General features: G+C 53.5%; 5 protein-coding genes across 5 annotated transcripts; 2 read left to right on the top strand and 3 right to left on the bottom strand.

Annotated features, from left to right (window-relative positions):
• Positions 1-637: 637 nt before the first annotated feature.
• Positions 638-1,728, bottom strand: CC84DRAFT_1082209 (mitochondrial folate carrier protein-like protein Flx1; the record flags this gene model as incomplete). Its single annotated transcript, XM_018173969.1, has 3 exons — positions 638-761; positions 830-1,268; positions 1,335-1,728. The coding sequence occupies 3 exons, from the start codon at positions 1,726-1,728 to the stop codon at positions 638-640; spliced, it is 957 nt and encodes a 318-aa protein (XP_018039612.1).
• Positions 1,729-2,120: 392 nt separating this feature from the next.
• CC84DRAFT_1255342 (uncharacterized protein) lies at positions 2,121-4,846 on the bottom strand. Its single transcript, XM_018184530.1, has 3 exons — positions 4,116-4,846; positions 3,948-4,065; positions 2,121-3,900 (listed from the first exon to the last, which is right to left on the bottom strand). The coding sequence occupies exons 1-3, from the start codon at positions 4,449-4,451 to the stop codon at positions 2,279-2,281; spliced, it is 2,076 nt and encodes a 691-aa protein (XP_018039611.1). The 5' UTR covers positions 4,452-4,846; the 3' UTR covers positions 2,121-2,278.
• A 958-nt stretch (positions 4,847-5,804) lies between these two features.
• CC84DRAFT_1171849 (uncharacterized protein) lies at positions 5,805-6,645 on the bottom strand (the record flags this gene model as incomplete). Its single annotated transcript, XM_018179935.1, has 4 exons — positions 5,805-6,018; positions 6,052-6,268; positions 6,327-6,444; positions 6,628-6,645. 4 exons carry the CDS (start codon positions 6,643-6,645, stop codon positions 5,805-5,807), a joined length of 567 nt encoding a protein of 188 aa, XP_018039610.1.
• Positions 6,646-8,212: 1,567 nt separating this feature from the next.
• Positions 8,213-9,164, top strand: CC84DRAFT_1212697 (Cloroperoxidase; the record flags this gene model as incomplete). Its single annotated transcript, XM_018182472.1, has 4 exons — positions 8,213-8,330; positions 8,386-8,626; positions 8,680-8,975; positions 9,037-9,164. 4 exons carry the CDS (start codon positions 8,213-8,215, stop codon positions 9,162-9,164), a joined length of 783 nt encoding a protein of 260 aa, XP_018039609.1.
• Positions 9,165-10,952: 1,788 nt separating this feature from the next.
• On the top strand, positions 10,953-12,172 carry CC84DRAFT_1110460 (PAP2-domain-containing protein). Its single transcript, XM_018175254.1, has 4 exons — positions 10,953-11,105; positions 11,157-11,213; positions 11,264-11,357; positions 11,411-12,172. The coding sequence occupies exons 1-4, from the start codon at positions 11,016-11,018 to the stop codon at positions 12,124-12,126; spliced, it is 957 nt and encodes a 318-aa protein (XP_018039608.1). The 5' UTR covers positions 10,953-11,015; the 3' UTR covers positions 12,127-12,172.
• The last annotated feature ends 272 nt before the right edge of the window (positions 12,173-12,444 follow it).

Raw genomic sequence — 12,444 nt, 5'->3', positions numbered from 1 at the left:
GAGTAGGTCGTCTCACCTCCATACATGCATCGATCCTGTGATCGCCATCACTGCGCATCGCCTACGAAATTTCATCATCGTCTTTGTGCAGAGCGACATGTCACAGGTCCCACGCTCCAATCATCGTTGCATCCTAGCGGACTCGCCATCCTCGATAGACGCGGGGCCAGATAAACTCGCCAAGCCCTTTGCGCGACTCCTGGTCTCCTCCAAACCAAAATTGCATCTCTTAGCTGCGACAGAGACTTCTCTTCCTGGCATAGCCGTGTGTTTGCGCTTTCAAGGGATGGTTCCAGCTTCGTTGGTGGCTGGTGGTGAGTAGCGTCTCGCACGACTCGTAAGGATAGGGCTAACTTTAGCAGGCAAGATTGAGGTTGAGCCTGGCTCTGTCGGGACGGCACGGAAGGCACCTGTCGAGCGTTCGTACAGCCGAGGAAGGTGCATCGTCATGATGTACCGAGAGGAGGAAGTGGAGTGCATGGGTAAGCACGCAGTGAATGGCCTGCAGCACGTGACGTTACGTTACGTTACGTTAGGGTTGAAACCCTATCGCCAATCATATGCCATCTATATGCCGCTGTTCGCACTGCTAACACCTCGGTATGCATGAATTGCAGCTGTGCCATGGCCTCTTGTCTCAATTATCTTTGTGCGCCATGACCTCGTCCTTGAACATCCGCGGGAGGAAGAACTTTGTGTTTTCGTACACCAAGAAGGTCACCACGGTCGTCGGGATGACGCGCAGGGTGTTCGGGACAACGCTGTTTAAGTTAGCTTTCAATCCACATACCAATGCTATTCGGAAGTGAGAAAAGAGATCATGACCTACCCCTTGTAAAACGCCAGAAAGCCCTCGTTCCTCCACGTCTTGCGCAGCACATCGATCAACCCGCTATACTGCATCGCTGCATCGTACCGCTGCATCCTCGCGCGGATCGGCTGATACGGATACGTGATAGCGCCCGCGAGCAACTTGCTACTGCCGCTCATGTAGATATAATCCCAGTTGCTGAGATGTTCTCCTGCGGCCAGGTGCGCGCTCTTCCGCGCCTTCATTTTCTCGTAGATGGCGAACTGCACGGCGCCGTGCGCGACGCCGAGGGTGCTCGGAATGAAGCCTGCCCAAAGGCCCTTGAGGCCGCGGGTCGCGTAGACGTGGAGGAGGCCCTGCGTCATGGAGCGGTAGGCCGAGGGGTGGTTCGCGCCGCGCTCGAGCATGCGCGTTTTCACGACCCAGATGGGGTTGGTGCAGGCGCCTGTCAGGAGGCCTGAGGTCCGCTGTCAGCATGACCTCCTGCACTTTCGTCTCATCTCGCATGTCAAGGGAAGCGTACCAGCAACGACCGCCGCCCCAAAGAACTCCCCACCCCCCAGCTTCCCGCCCTCCTTCCCCCTTGCCAGCATGCCCTTGACCTCCCCATAGAACAAGAAGTACAGCCCCCACCCCAGACTGTTCCCCAGCATGTTCGGCCACAGCCCGCGATACAGCGCCCGCACGCCACCCTCATCCTGCACCACGCCGCGGATGATGCGCAGCGAGTCACCGGGCCGCGAACGCGCGGAGGTGTTCAGCTGCAGCCGGTTCTTGAGCAGGTCGAGCGGGTGCACGGTCAGGCACGAGACGACGCCTGCGCTGAAGCCTGCGACGGACTCGACAATCTGGGGGGAGATGCTGGCCGGGGGGTTGGCGGGATTGTCGGTCGCGAGGGGCGGGAGGGCCCTGGGCATGGTGTCTGTATCGTCCGGAGTTGGACGGTTCGCAGCGCGAGGACGTTTTGAAATGCGCGCTGCGCGGATATCCGAGGCCGATCGGAAGCGGGACGAAAGGGGGGTTGGTGTCGCTGTGTGCGAGGGCGCATATTTTGGCTAGGGCTGCATTATGTACAGAGAAACAGGAACAATTTACGGCACAAGTGCGGTGCGATCAGGGCATTGCAGAAGCATGAGGGACGGTGAGCGTGAAGGTGAATGGTGCGGGCCGCGTCCAAGCTCCCGTGAGCTTGGACTTTTTTCCACGTCGCACAGGCGCGGGGGACGACGTCACTTGCGTGGGTGCTTGCGCGTTTCCGCTCGACTGCACTGCGGCGGGGTGATGCATCAGGATATGTGTCAATGACCGTAACCTGTCAACGAACAACATGTGTGTTGTTCTAGTTCTAGCTGTATACAAGATGCTATGTCTGAACCCATCCCAGATCGTAAATCGCAAAGGTATCACTACAGCCTCCCAAACGAGCGTACATGCAAGCGCTGCCTTTTCCACGACAGTCGTCCATTCCTACTTCGAACAACACTCCTGCGTCCCGCTCTTATCACCTCCAAACGCCATCCGACTCAGTTTATCCACCAGCGTCCCGCCCTGCCTCACACCACTCGGCACGGAGCAATAACTCGGCGGCACATCCAAGCACGGGTTCCTTGTGAAGAAGTTCCTCGGCCGCAGCAACAGCGTCATCGGCTCGGCAGGCATCACGGGGAAGTCCTCAGGCGACGGGAAGTGCGTGATGCCGAAGGTGTGCCAGAGAACGACATCCGTGTTCGTGATATCCGCGTTGGGGTTCTCCGAAATCCACTGCGGGATGCCTTGCGAGACTTCGCCGGAAGTCTGCGGCACGTGGCGTCCTGCCGGGTGCAGCTGCCCATCGTCGTACTTCGTAACGTGCACAGCGTGGCGCGCGAAACCTGCGCGCTTCCAAACGAGGCCGCCAGGCTTGGGTAGTAGCTCCGGGACTTCGCGCGACACGAGCTTGTACGACACGGGCTTCTTTGAGTAGGGGTTGATCTTGCTCTCGTTGCACATCTCCCACGTGCGGCTCGTTGCGCCGTTGTAGTCTGTCTGTGCCTGTTCGGGAGTAGCGAGCTTGGTCTTGAGCGCGTAGAATGCGTTGCCGTACTTGTTCTCTGCGGATCCGACTTCGCCACTTCCGCGCGCGGCATCGACCATGAATACGGTATTGTTGGGGCCGTCGACGTTGGGATCGATCCGCATACAGAAGAGATGCTGGTGGTTGTGTGCGTTCACACCGGGGTAGACCTCGGTACCCCAGCCGTGAAGATCCTCGCCCTCGTTACAGGGGAATGTGTTCAAGATTCCGGTAAGCTTGATCTCGAGCTGGATGGTGCCATCTTGATGGAATATCCAATAGACACAGTATTCGTAATTGGCGGCTGTGAAGATGTGAGAGATGACGAGCTTGCGGGCGCGCGTCACCGTCACAGAGTCGTCGCGGAAGTCCGTGTGTTTGAACAGGATACCTGCGTCTTCTTCGTGGATGCACACGGCGTTCTTGATGGTGGTGGCAGCACCCGCCTTGTTCACAAATGCCGCGTCCATGTAGTGGATGGCGCCCTTGCAGTCGCAGCCTAGACTGAGCGAGTTGGTCATGTAACCACCCCCATATTCGCCCAAATCGAAAGCATGTTTTCGCTGGTGAGGATGCTCGGGGTTTCCATACGGGACCACCATCTCTGCGAGCGACAGGCGCCAGAAAGTGTCTCGTTCGGTGCCCTTGTCGTTGAAGGTGATGTTTGAGAGGACCAGACCCTCGCGGTAGTTGAAACCAATATGCAACTTCCAGTTTTGCCAGCTGATGACTCGGCCGTCCAAAGAAAACGAGACTCCCTCAGGCTGTGTGATGTTGATGGGCTTCAAGTCTGTACGGAAGCCGCCCTCCTTCTCGATTGCAGCAGCGTGGTAGTTGTTCGGCGGGGCCTTGTTAACGGGCCGTCGTATAGGCGGAACATCGATGTGAATGATTTCCTGTGTGTCGGAGTTGTAGATGGGCGTGAAGTCGAGAGGGTATGTGTACTGGCTGTCGTCGGGGTGTGGGCGGTAGTACATGAGAGCCTGCTGGAGACGAACTTTGGAACCAAATCGCTCGTCATAGCCAATGGTCCACGCTGTTCGCTGTCAGCAGTTGAGCCAAAAGCTCCGTCAAAAGACTCACGGTCGCAGTAAACCTTGTGCATGTCTTCCGGGGGTATGCCGATGATTCCGCACTGCTCAATGACCTTTGGATCCTTGCGCACAACTGACTCGACAATCTGGAGATCCTCCATGGTGATCTGCCCCAGTCAGTCTCGCCGAAGCAAGTTGGCTCTCTTGAATTCCTTACCAAGGGTTGAACATCGGGTGTCTCGTCCCATTTGATGATCTTGCCATCCGTCAGATCCACCAGACCGTCAAATACCTTGCTGCCCTTGCCAGTGCACACTACATCCGCCACTCTGTTTGGGCGAGGTGTGTGTTCTGGGTCCTTGACCCACTTCAGCATGATAGCCTTGGGCGGCTCAAACAAAGTGATCGCGTTGAAGGCGACATGGCTGTACTGCTTCCGGATGATGGAGACGGCATACTCTATCTCCGTCTCAACAAGAGGATCCAGAGGGTGCGGCGCGCGGCCGATGCCAGTGACATGGCTCGCAGCCTGCTTCAATCGATCGAGAGCCATTGGTATGTGCGGCGCTTCGAGATGTGCAGAACAGACAAAGAACGGAGCCGGACGAGCGCACCCGCAGAACGAGCTTGCCCCCTCCTCTTAAAGCATCGGCTCGCGCTCCCATAGCAGCACGCGACGCGCCTGGCGCGAAGGCACGCCCGCCAGTTCTAGAAGAAAGTCTACATGAGGTGCATAAGCGCAGCCAAGGCTATCATGATTGGGCTATCATGCCATGATGCTCGCAACGGCGACGTGATTTCGTTATCAACTGATAACACTTGGGAGGGCAATCGGGATTCCCCCACCCGATGCAGCTAGCGCGAGCTTCTCCACAGCGACAGCTCCCGCGCTGGCGGTTGCGGACCCGCGCGACAGCGCGCTGCAGCGGCTCCGCAGAAACATCGCGTGGTTGGCTGGACGGACGCAGAGCACGGAGATGCCAGCGAGCTGGAGGAGCGCGTGTAGAATGACGAGTAGCGAATTTGCTAGGCCGAACCGAGTAGGACCAGGCGAACACTGCGAGTGCGGGACGCTTCCGAAGTCGGCACCTTGGCTTCCTTAGTATGAAGTATAACTGGAGATAGACGGCCGACAGATAATATTAGGTATGCGCCTGATGTACATGTCCTGCCGTTTACACGACTAATTCATCGGGTCCGGAAAGCGGTGCCTGGCCGTCGTGGGCCGCCAACTGCCGTCGGCCTCGCGATGGGAATTACACGAGAGCAATGGCGTTATCGAAAATGAATTGACGGCAATGTGCGACGAACAGCGATTGAATCTTGGAGAAGTTAGGCTAGGGGGTGTCATGGCGCAGATACAGTTGTATCGAAACACTAGGGGAAAGGTGCCTCTTAGGCCACATCTACTACGATAGTTGTGGATGACGGTATTAGAAGTCACGATCGTATGGAGGGTCTCGCGATTTAGCATTTTCTTTCCCCGCACAGCTGTTGTTTGTAATCAATAGTAATTTATCAGGTGTGTTCAATAGCTGGTAAACGGGCTTGAAATTATCAGTTGACCCGAGGAGGATGCCGGTGCAGATTCATTAGTGCGATCTAGATAAATTCAGAACAGCATCAGCAGATTCCGATGTGCAGATTGACGTTAGTCTCAGTACATGGAGATCGTCTTTTGCACGAGGCCACTCCTGCTCGCCATCTCCCTCTCATAATCCCCTGGAACAGAAAACCGACCGACAAAGGTGTCTCCTTTCTCACACTTCCCCTTCCATGGACGGACTACGAACGGAACATTTCCTCCCCTGAAATCCCAGACTTGGTCTCCAACCTCAGTTTTCATGTGACCTTGCCCCATCAGACCTGTCTTGGTCATGAACATGCTCTGGTTTGCCATCATGCCTTACATGGTCTGCCGTGTCTTGAACTCAAAATCTATCGCATCCCCGCGCATGATCTTCCAGACGTCTTGTACATCGCTGTTCGTGGCCTTCAATTTGCGCTGCTGGTTTCCGTCCCGTACCACGTCGCCCAGAACGAACCCTACGAAAGCTTCGCCGCGGATGTAGGTGCTTACTCGGTACAGATCTTTTGAAGTGAAATCAACGAGGTCATGGCTAGAGAAAAGACAGCACACGGCAGCATCATACCAATTGTGCAGAAGGGCTTCTGTGGAAGGCACTTGCCCAATGTTTGCAACGTCGCCCGTCAAGAACCCCTTTTGAGCTTGCACAAGAACATGACCATGGACACCGGTCGAGGACAAGCACTTTTTCCCGATCTCTGCCTCAACTGCCTTGAGATCAATTAGAACGAGACCCTCATCAGTCTTGTATACATCGTAGCCGTAAATTTGATAGTAGCCATCTGGCGAGCATTTGAGGATTGATCCAGCAAAGCGCCCATGTAGCAATGTCTGGCGTACACTCCGATGGTTGCTGACGTGGAGACACCGTCAATGGTCGCAGCCCTTTCTGATTGCGAATTAAATCCTGCATCAACGTGCTAAACACTTGGGGTATGGGGATGTTGTAATCAAATATCTATGTCACCGGTAAGCGTCCACGATCACAAAGACCAAGAACCCCGTAAATCTTATCTCGAGCATTAGTCGCGTTTCGGAATCGATATCGATGGATCATCTCTAAGAGGTCGTCGTAGCGAAGCCTCGCCAAGTTAAGCCATGTCACATGTGCCATAAAGTCCGCCAGAACACGGTTGCTCACGGAATACTGAAAAAGCATATGACTGAGTAGCTGTGGGAAGCGTAATACCCAGGCTTCCCGAGCCTGGTATAAAGTAGACGACGGTAATTATCTCGAACTGCTCCCATTGCAGCGTAACGCCCTCTGGCAGCGCTGTTTCTTGTACTGTTCAGACGCGCCTACGCCCAGCGTTTCCTTCAGGTTATATAGTTCTCAAAGCTTCGATAGCTGCTCCGAAGCCATCCGGGAAGGCTAGTGGGAGGGGCTCAGCGTTTGGATTTTGCGCACGACTGGCGGCAGCCATGTACTTGAGTAGCTGTAAGCAGCATTATCATCTGCTAAAATTTCGTGTCCCACTTGAATATCGCATTCGAGGAGATCCGTCTTGTCAGCATCGGGAGGAGCTGGCAAGATCTTCAGAATGTGTATCTTCTGAGGGCTCAAGTAGAGGTCCCGACGCTTGTTGTTTCGAAGTGGAGGTAGCATCTTTATTAGACCGCGTCAGCTGGCTGGGATGTTTATGGTTCATATGTAGAGGAGCGCTGAAATTTTGTAAGTTTGCGGGCGACGGCGCAGCCCCAAGTCGTTTGACAGCTTCGCATCAGCAACCTATCAGTGGGTGTTTGGCCCCACCTCAAGCATGCGGGTCTCTTGAAGTCGGTGCAAAGTGCAGTGTAACTCCAGGGAGGCTGACCTTTCTCGTAAGCTGGATCAAACTCGATGTAGCGGATGATTGAGCGGCCAAAGCATACTGAAACCCCACGAGATCACTGAGCAGCTATAATAGGAACCGCTGAACAAAAGTCCGTAGTATTCACGAATGTAATCTCCGGTCGCCATGTATGTGACAAGCACTGAGCAAGAGAGACATAGCGTGGAAGATATTTATGGACGCAGGTGGAGACCCGGGCAGATGGTTAGGTTGGTACCCTGTCGAGGCATAAGTTATCTTCTATACGGTTATATGATAGTATCATGAACGACTTCGAGCCGGGAGCTGTTGATGGAATTTGGTGATGTTGATGTTGATGGGATGACGCGCTAATGCTCAGCTTAGCTTTCTTTGCTAACAGCAACGGCGCAAGAGTTGTCCTTGCCCGCCTTATCAACTAGCGGTTCTACTCCTACCTAGGTATCTTTCTTGTACCTGAAGTTTCCTGGGTAATATATTCAGCGTGCATATAGTGAACACGCATTCACCGCATTCCCATCGTTTAGCGTGTCCAAACAGTTCTCGAGCGTATCCATGCGTATTCGGGCGTATTTAGAGCGTATTCCGCGTATTCCAAGCGCACCCTGCTCTTCAAATGCACAATAGCCAATCGCCCACAGTGCAGTGCAACATAACCTTCCTACCTTAGAATCTCTCAATCAGCATATACCGCAACCTAGAAGATCTGCTCTTGGCCTACTATAGATGTACTCATCGACCCGCTTATACGGTGAGTACTGTTTTCTAGTTCGGTCGCTTCGACTTCATAGCACAGCGGGTAAATGCGCTGTATGCGACGCGTCCTTGATGGATATACGATGCTTTTCTGTCTTTGGAGACTGCAGTAAGCTTCTCCCTGTCGCTATACAGATATTCATCATTCAATAGCCAAATATGATGCTCATCTCTCTTTCATCCAACATCGTGCTTGCTCTCCATTTCGCGTCATCACTGGCGCTCCCTCCCGCATCATCTGACGCAGGACCATGGAAAGCACCCGGCGAAGGCGATGGTACGTTTCCTACAAACTGAGAGACATTCAGGTTGGCTCACGCCTGTAATCTCAGATCGCGGCCCATGTCCCATGCTCAATACGCTGGCAAATCACGGCTATCTCCCTCGAAATGGACGAAACATCAGCAAAGATATGGCGATCAATGTTCTAGACCAGGTACTCAACTGGGATGCGACCGTCGTTTCCGACCTCTATGACTTTGCTCAGCCAACCAACCCCCAACCGAATGCAACGACGATCAACCTGAAGGAACTGACAACGCACAACATCCTCGAGCATGATGCCAGCTTGAGGTATGCGCTACACTTAATCCTGACTTGGTTTATAAACTGACGGGTATTTTCAGCCGCCAGGATAGCGGATTCGGCCCCGCTGATGTCTTCAACTCCAAAATCTGGAACGAGACCGTCGCACACTTCACGGGTGACACCATCGACGTCGAAATGGCGACCAAAGCTCGCACAGCGCGCACCATCGCCGCAGCCTCGACCAATGCCCTTTTCACGTTCCCGCAGCTGGGCATGAATTTCCAATATGGCGAGACGGCGGCGTACCAATTCGTCTTCGGAGAGTGGAACCTCGATGCTGAGGATGTCAAGAACCGTATCTTGACGCCCAAAAATTACATAGAGTATTTTTCCAGTAGGTGGAATCCTTGACCGATGGGCTGGAGACGAAACGCTAATCGTGTGCCCCCTTTTAGAGAAGGAGCGTCTGCCGACGGAGCTTGGCTGGGAGAAGCCCGCAAACCGATTGGTCATGGATACGCTGCAATCGTTCACTGTCAGCATGATGCAACTTACTCAGACTCAGATGGACGAGGCTGCATAAGTCTTTCTTTGGGATTTGTTTGTCTGAAAGTCGAGTTGGACGTAGAATACATTCCACAAGTAGACTAGCAAGAGCCGACTCCATGTGTTCCAAACTTGCGAGCATACGGTTCGTCGAAGAGAATTGAGTCAAAGATTGCGTGGGTGATTAATGCCGTATCGTGAATCTGCGCACGGCTCCTGTGGTCCGTTTCTGAGGATATGGTGCTCCCGGTCTTTCCGAATAACTTCTTGTGCGACTTGCGCAATAGCTCCATCATCCTGGCCCGTCTGTCTGAACGTGCATCATAATCCCCATGTCCTACCGCATTAAGCTGGTCATGTGGCTTGGACAACTAATGTAGCACGACCCTTAACCCAGTTAGTCCAGGAAGCCCACTCCGAACTTATGGCTGAAACAGATGCAGTCAACTCCTCGATAAGTTGAGTCCAAAATTTCTGCCCCACCAGCGATCATGAAGGTAGAGTAATAACACACCGTAGTGCAACATGATCAACTCGACCATCGGATCACCCTGCTTTAAAAACTCCAACAACCTTCCATCGACCATTGCTGGCCAAGCCACAACGGGACCCAGATGGCTTGTTGTGGCCACGCTTTCGAAGGCCAATTCGAGGCTGTCGATACCAGAAAGATAGATTCCAAGCTTTTCCGGCTGGACGTATTTGGCGACTGTGCCTGCACGCTTGCGAAGAGCATCCATTGCGACTGCGACGTCCGAGGCTGCGACAGTTCGTTCGATCTCCACGGGAAAGCCCTGAAATAGCGAGCTAAATTTTCCAAACTTCAGAATCTCGTTAGATACGTTGCTGATGATGCGTACGCCTTAAAACAGTTCGAACATTGATACTAGGCTCTTTTGTATTCGGCAATGTCATTTCGGCGGTGAGAACCTGGAGTGGCAATCGCCATCACTGTAGTGATGACGGCGAAACCAAAAAGTGCATGCGTCTTATCTGCATTTACGTGCTTCAAGGCTTCAGTATATCGCCGTATCTCTACGTTCTAATAATGTATGGCGAGTTCGTTGTATCGCTGGCCAAGTCCCGATGAGATGAACGCTAGATGAAGAGAAGAGATCGCAAGGATTCCGTCCATCAGGAATTCGAAACGCACAGCCTCTTCTGGAATCGAAACGTTCCAGACGCTCAGATCTAGTCCGTTTGACATGCTTTCGCACGTGTGGCCCATGGGTGAACCATCAAATGGAGTTCCTCCATTCTCGTCGTCATTACTTGTAATTCTTCACGCAGCTTCTGCTATGCGTGCAAGTACAGCGTTTGGGACAACGTTTCGTTTTGGATAGATGCTGGGCTTACCGGCTCCGTGCTACCCCTTGCCGAGCTAGCCAGAGAGTTCGGAGATTCTCGTCCCACATAATCGCATTGCAAGTCACGGTCGACGCATTTTTGACATGCCAGTCGCTCCTTCCCACACTTAGACGAACGTATCAGCTAGTTGACCGTATCAAGACAACCGTGAAGAAGGATGATGGCATACCTTGTTATGCCTCCTTTCGCAGGTCAAACAGCCCACCCGGGACTTGGTGTGCGGGTTTCTGAGCTGTGGCATATAGATGCCGTTGATTGGGATAGGCGAAGATTGTTCGTGGCTGATTGGAGACCATAATGCTTGGAGGTTGTGTGAAGATTGCACACTTGGCATGGGTGTTGATCATGAGTCCCGTGACCATCGAGTTGACAGCCCCAGCTAATCTATACCAGGCCTAGCGCTAAGCACCCCTGCGCGTCAGAGTTGCGGCGGGAGCTGCGACACCTCCGAGAATGACACGCCGCAACGCGTGTCCTTCTTCAATCGCGCAATGCGCCACAAACATTAGGATTTTGCAAAATGCCTGCTCCTGCGGGGTCGTCAACCCGGCGGAACACCCCAATTACCCAGTCTCCAGGCATCTTGGGAGCTGCAGCGCGCTTCTGGGAGGTAAGCAAGGTTGTGTGTTGCAACGGTGGCCGTTGCTAATGGTTTGCTCAGCGCTCATATGCGTCCGACTATGTCGGTCTCGCTATCCTGATCGCGGGGTGGTTAGTGGTATGTATCAATCGCAGGAGGAGAAAATATATCATGTCTGACCGGACCAGCTGCAATTGCACGGCGAGCCCTTCCACCGCATGTTCTCCCTCGACAACCTATCCATTCAATACCCACATGCTGAGGTGGAGCGTGTATCAGTCAGTACGTGGCCCACTTGCTCTAGGTGACCTACATGATTGCTGATTTGTGTTTAGCATGGCTCTTTGTATACGCAGGTGCTGTGCCGCTCGGCACCCTCGTAGCTTGGGCCCTGGTTGTCCGCCCTGGCACGCACAAAGCACATGTCACCATCCTCGGATGGTTCATCTCACTGATCCTTACACTCTTTATCACCGACCTCATCAAGAACGCTGTCGGGCGGCCACGACCCGACCTCATCGCAAGATGCAAGCCTGAGCCAGGCACGCCGGACCACCAGCTCGTTACATACAAGGTCTGCACAGAGCAAGACCATCACGTACTTCATGATGGATGGCGCAGTTTTCCATCGGGACATAGCAGCTTCGCATTCAGTGGGCTGGGCTACCTGGCGCTCTTTCTGGCCGGCCAATGCCATGTCTTCAGGCCGCGAACTGACCTCGCGCGCATGCTACTTGCGCTTGCGCCTCTGCTAGGTGCTGCACTCATTGCCATCTCGCGATGCGAAGATTACCGACACGATGTATACGACGTCACCACCGGCTCTTTGCTGGGTATCTTGGTCGCCTATTACACGTACAGGAGGTACTTTCCGCCGTTGAGACACGGCAAGTGCGCAACGCCGTATCCAAATCCTGGAGATTCTACGACAGGCTTCAACAAGCTCAAAGATGAGGAAGAGCGAATTGGTGGTGCGGGCGAATTTGAATTGGAGGATATTGACGAAGGAGATGAAGAGGGTGAAACTAGGCCACTAAACAATAGGAGATGAATTAATACGTTGCGCCCTAGATTTAATGTATGACCCTAAATTTCCCCACAGCAAAGTATATCGATTGGAATTTCCCCACACCACGACTCTTTGGCTCTCCTCGAAGCTTTTTCGTAACTGGTGGAAGTTGCTGCCATCCGATTCTTCCAAACCAACATACTCTACATAATGGCCTGCGTGACTCGTCTCGATTTGCGTATTCACGACAAGGCTCTTTCACTATACTCTCCAGGGTGCCGAATCATGATCCGAATGTCTTTATATTGCCGCGTTGTGCTTCCGGGCAGGCTTTACCCGGTCGACACTTTAGATCTGACG

The sequence above is a fragment of the Paraphaeosphaeria sporulosa genome (genome assembly GCF_001642045.1).
Source record: "Paraphaeosphaeria sporulosa strain AP3s5-JAC2a unplaced genomic scaffold CC84scaffold_2, whole genome shotgun sequence".
In the NCBI taxonomy this organism is placed as follows: domain Eukaryota; kingdom Fungi; phylum Ascomycota; class Dothideomycetes; order Pleosporales; family Didymosphaeriaceae; genus Paraphaeosphaeria; species Paraphaeosphaeria sporulosa.
This window is presented reverse-complemented; position numbering and strand designations above follow the sequence as displayed.

Excerpts from the sequence above, each read along its gene's own strand:
- CC84DRAFT_1255342 (XM_018184530.1), bottom strand. The coding sequence starts at position 4,451 with ATGGCTCTCGATCGATTGAAGCAGGCTGCGAGCCATGTCACTGGCATC. Across the intron at positions 4,066-4,115 it reads CACCCGATGTTCAACCCTTG|ATCACCATGGAGGATCTCCA; the intron begins GTAAGGAATTCA and ends TGACTGGGGCAG. Across the intron at positions 3,901-3,947 it reads GCACAAGGTTTACTGCGACC|CGTGGACCATTGGCTATGAC; the intron begins GTGAGTCTTTTG and ends GACAGCGAACAG.
- CC84DRAFT_1110460 (XM_018175254.1), top strand. The coding sequence starts at position 11,016 with ATGCCTGCTCCTGCGGGGTCGTCAACCCGGCGGAACACCCCAATTACC. Across the intron at positions 11,106-11,156 it reads CTGCAGCGCGCTTCTGGGAG|CGCTCATATGCGTCCGACTA; the intron begins GTAAGCAAGGTT and ends TGGTTTGCTCAG. Across the intron at positions 11,358-11,410 it reads GGTGGAGCGTGTATCAGTCA|CATGGCTCTTTGTATACGCA; the intron begins GTACGTGGCCCA and ends ATTTGTGTTTAG.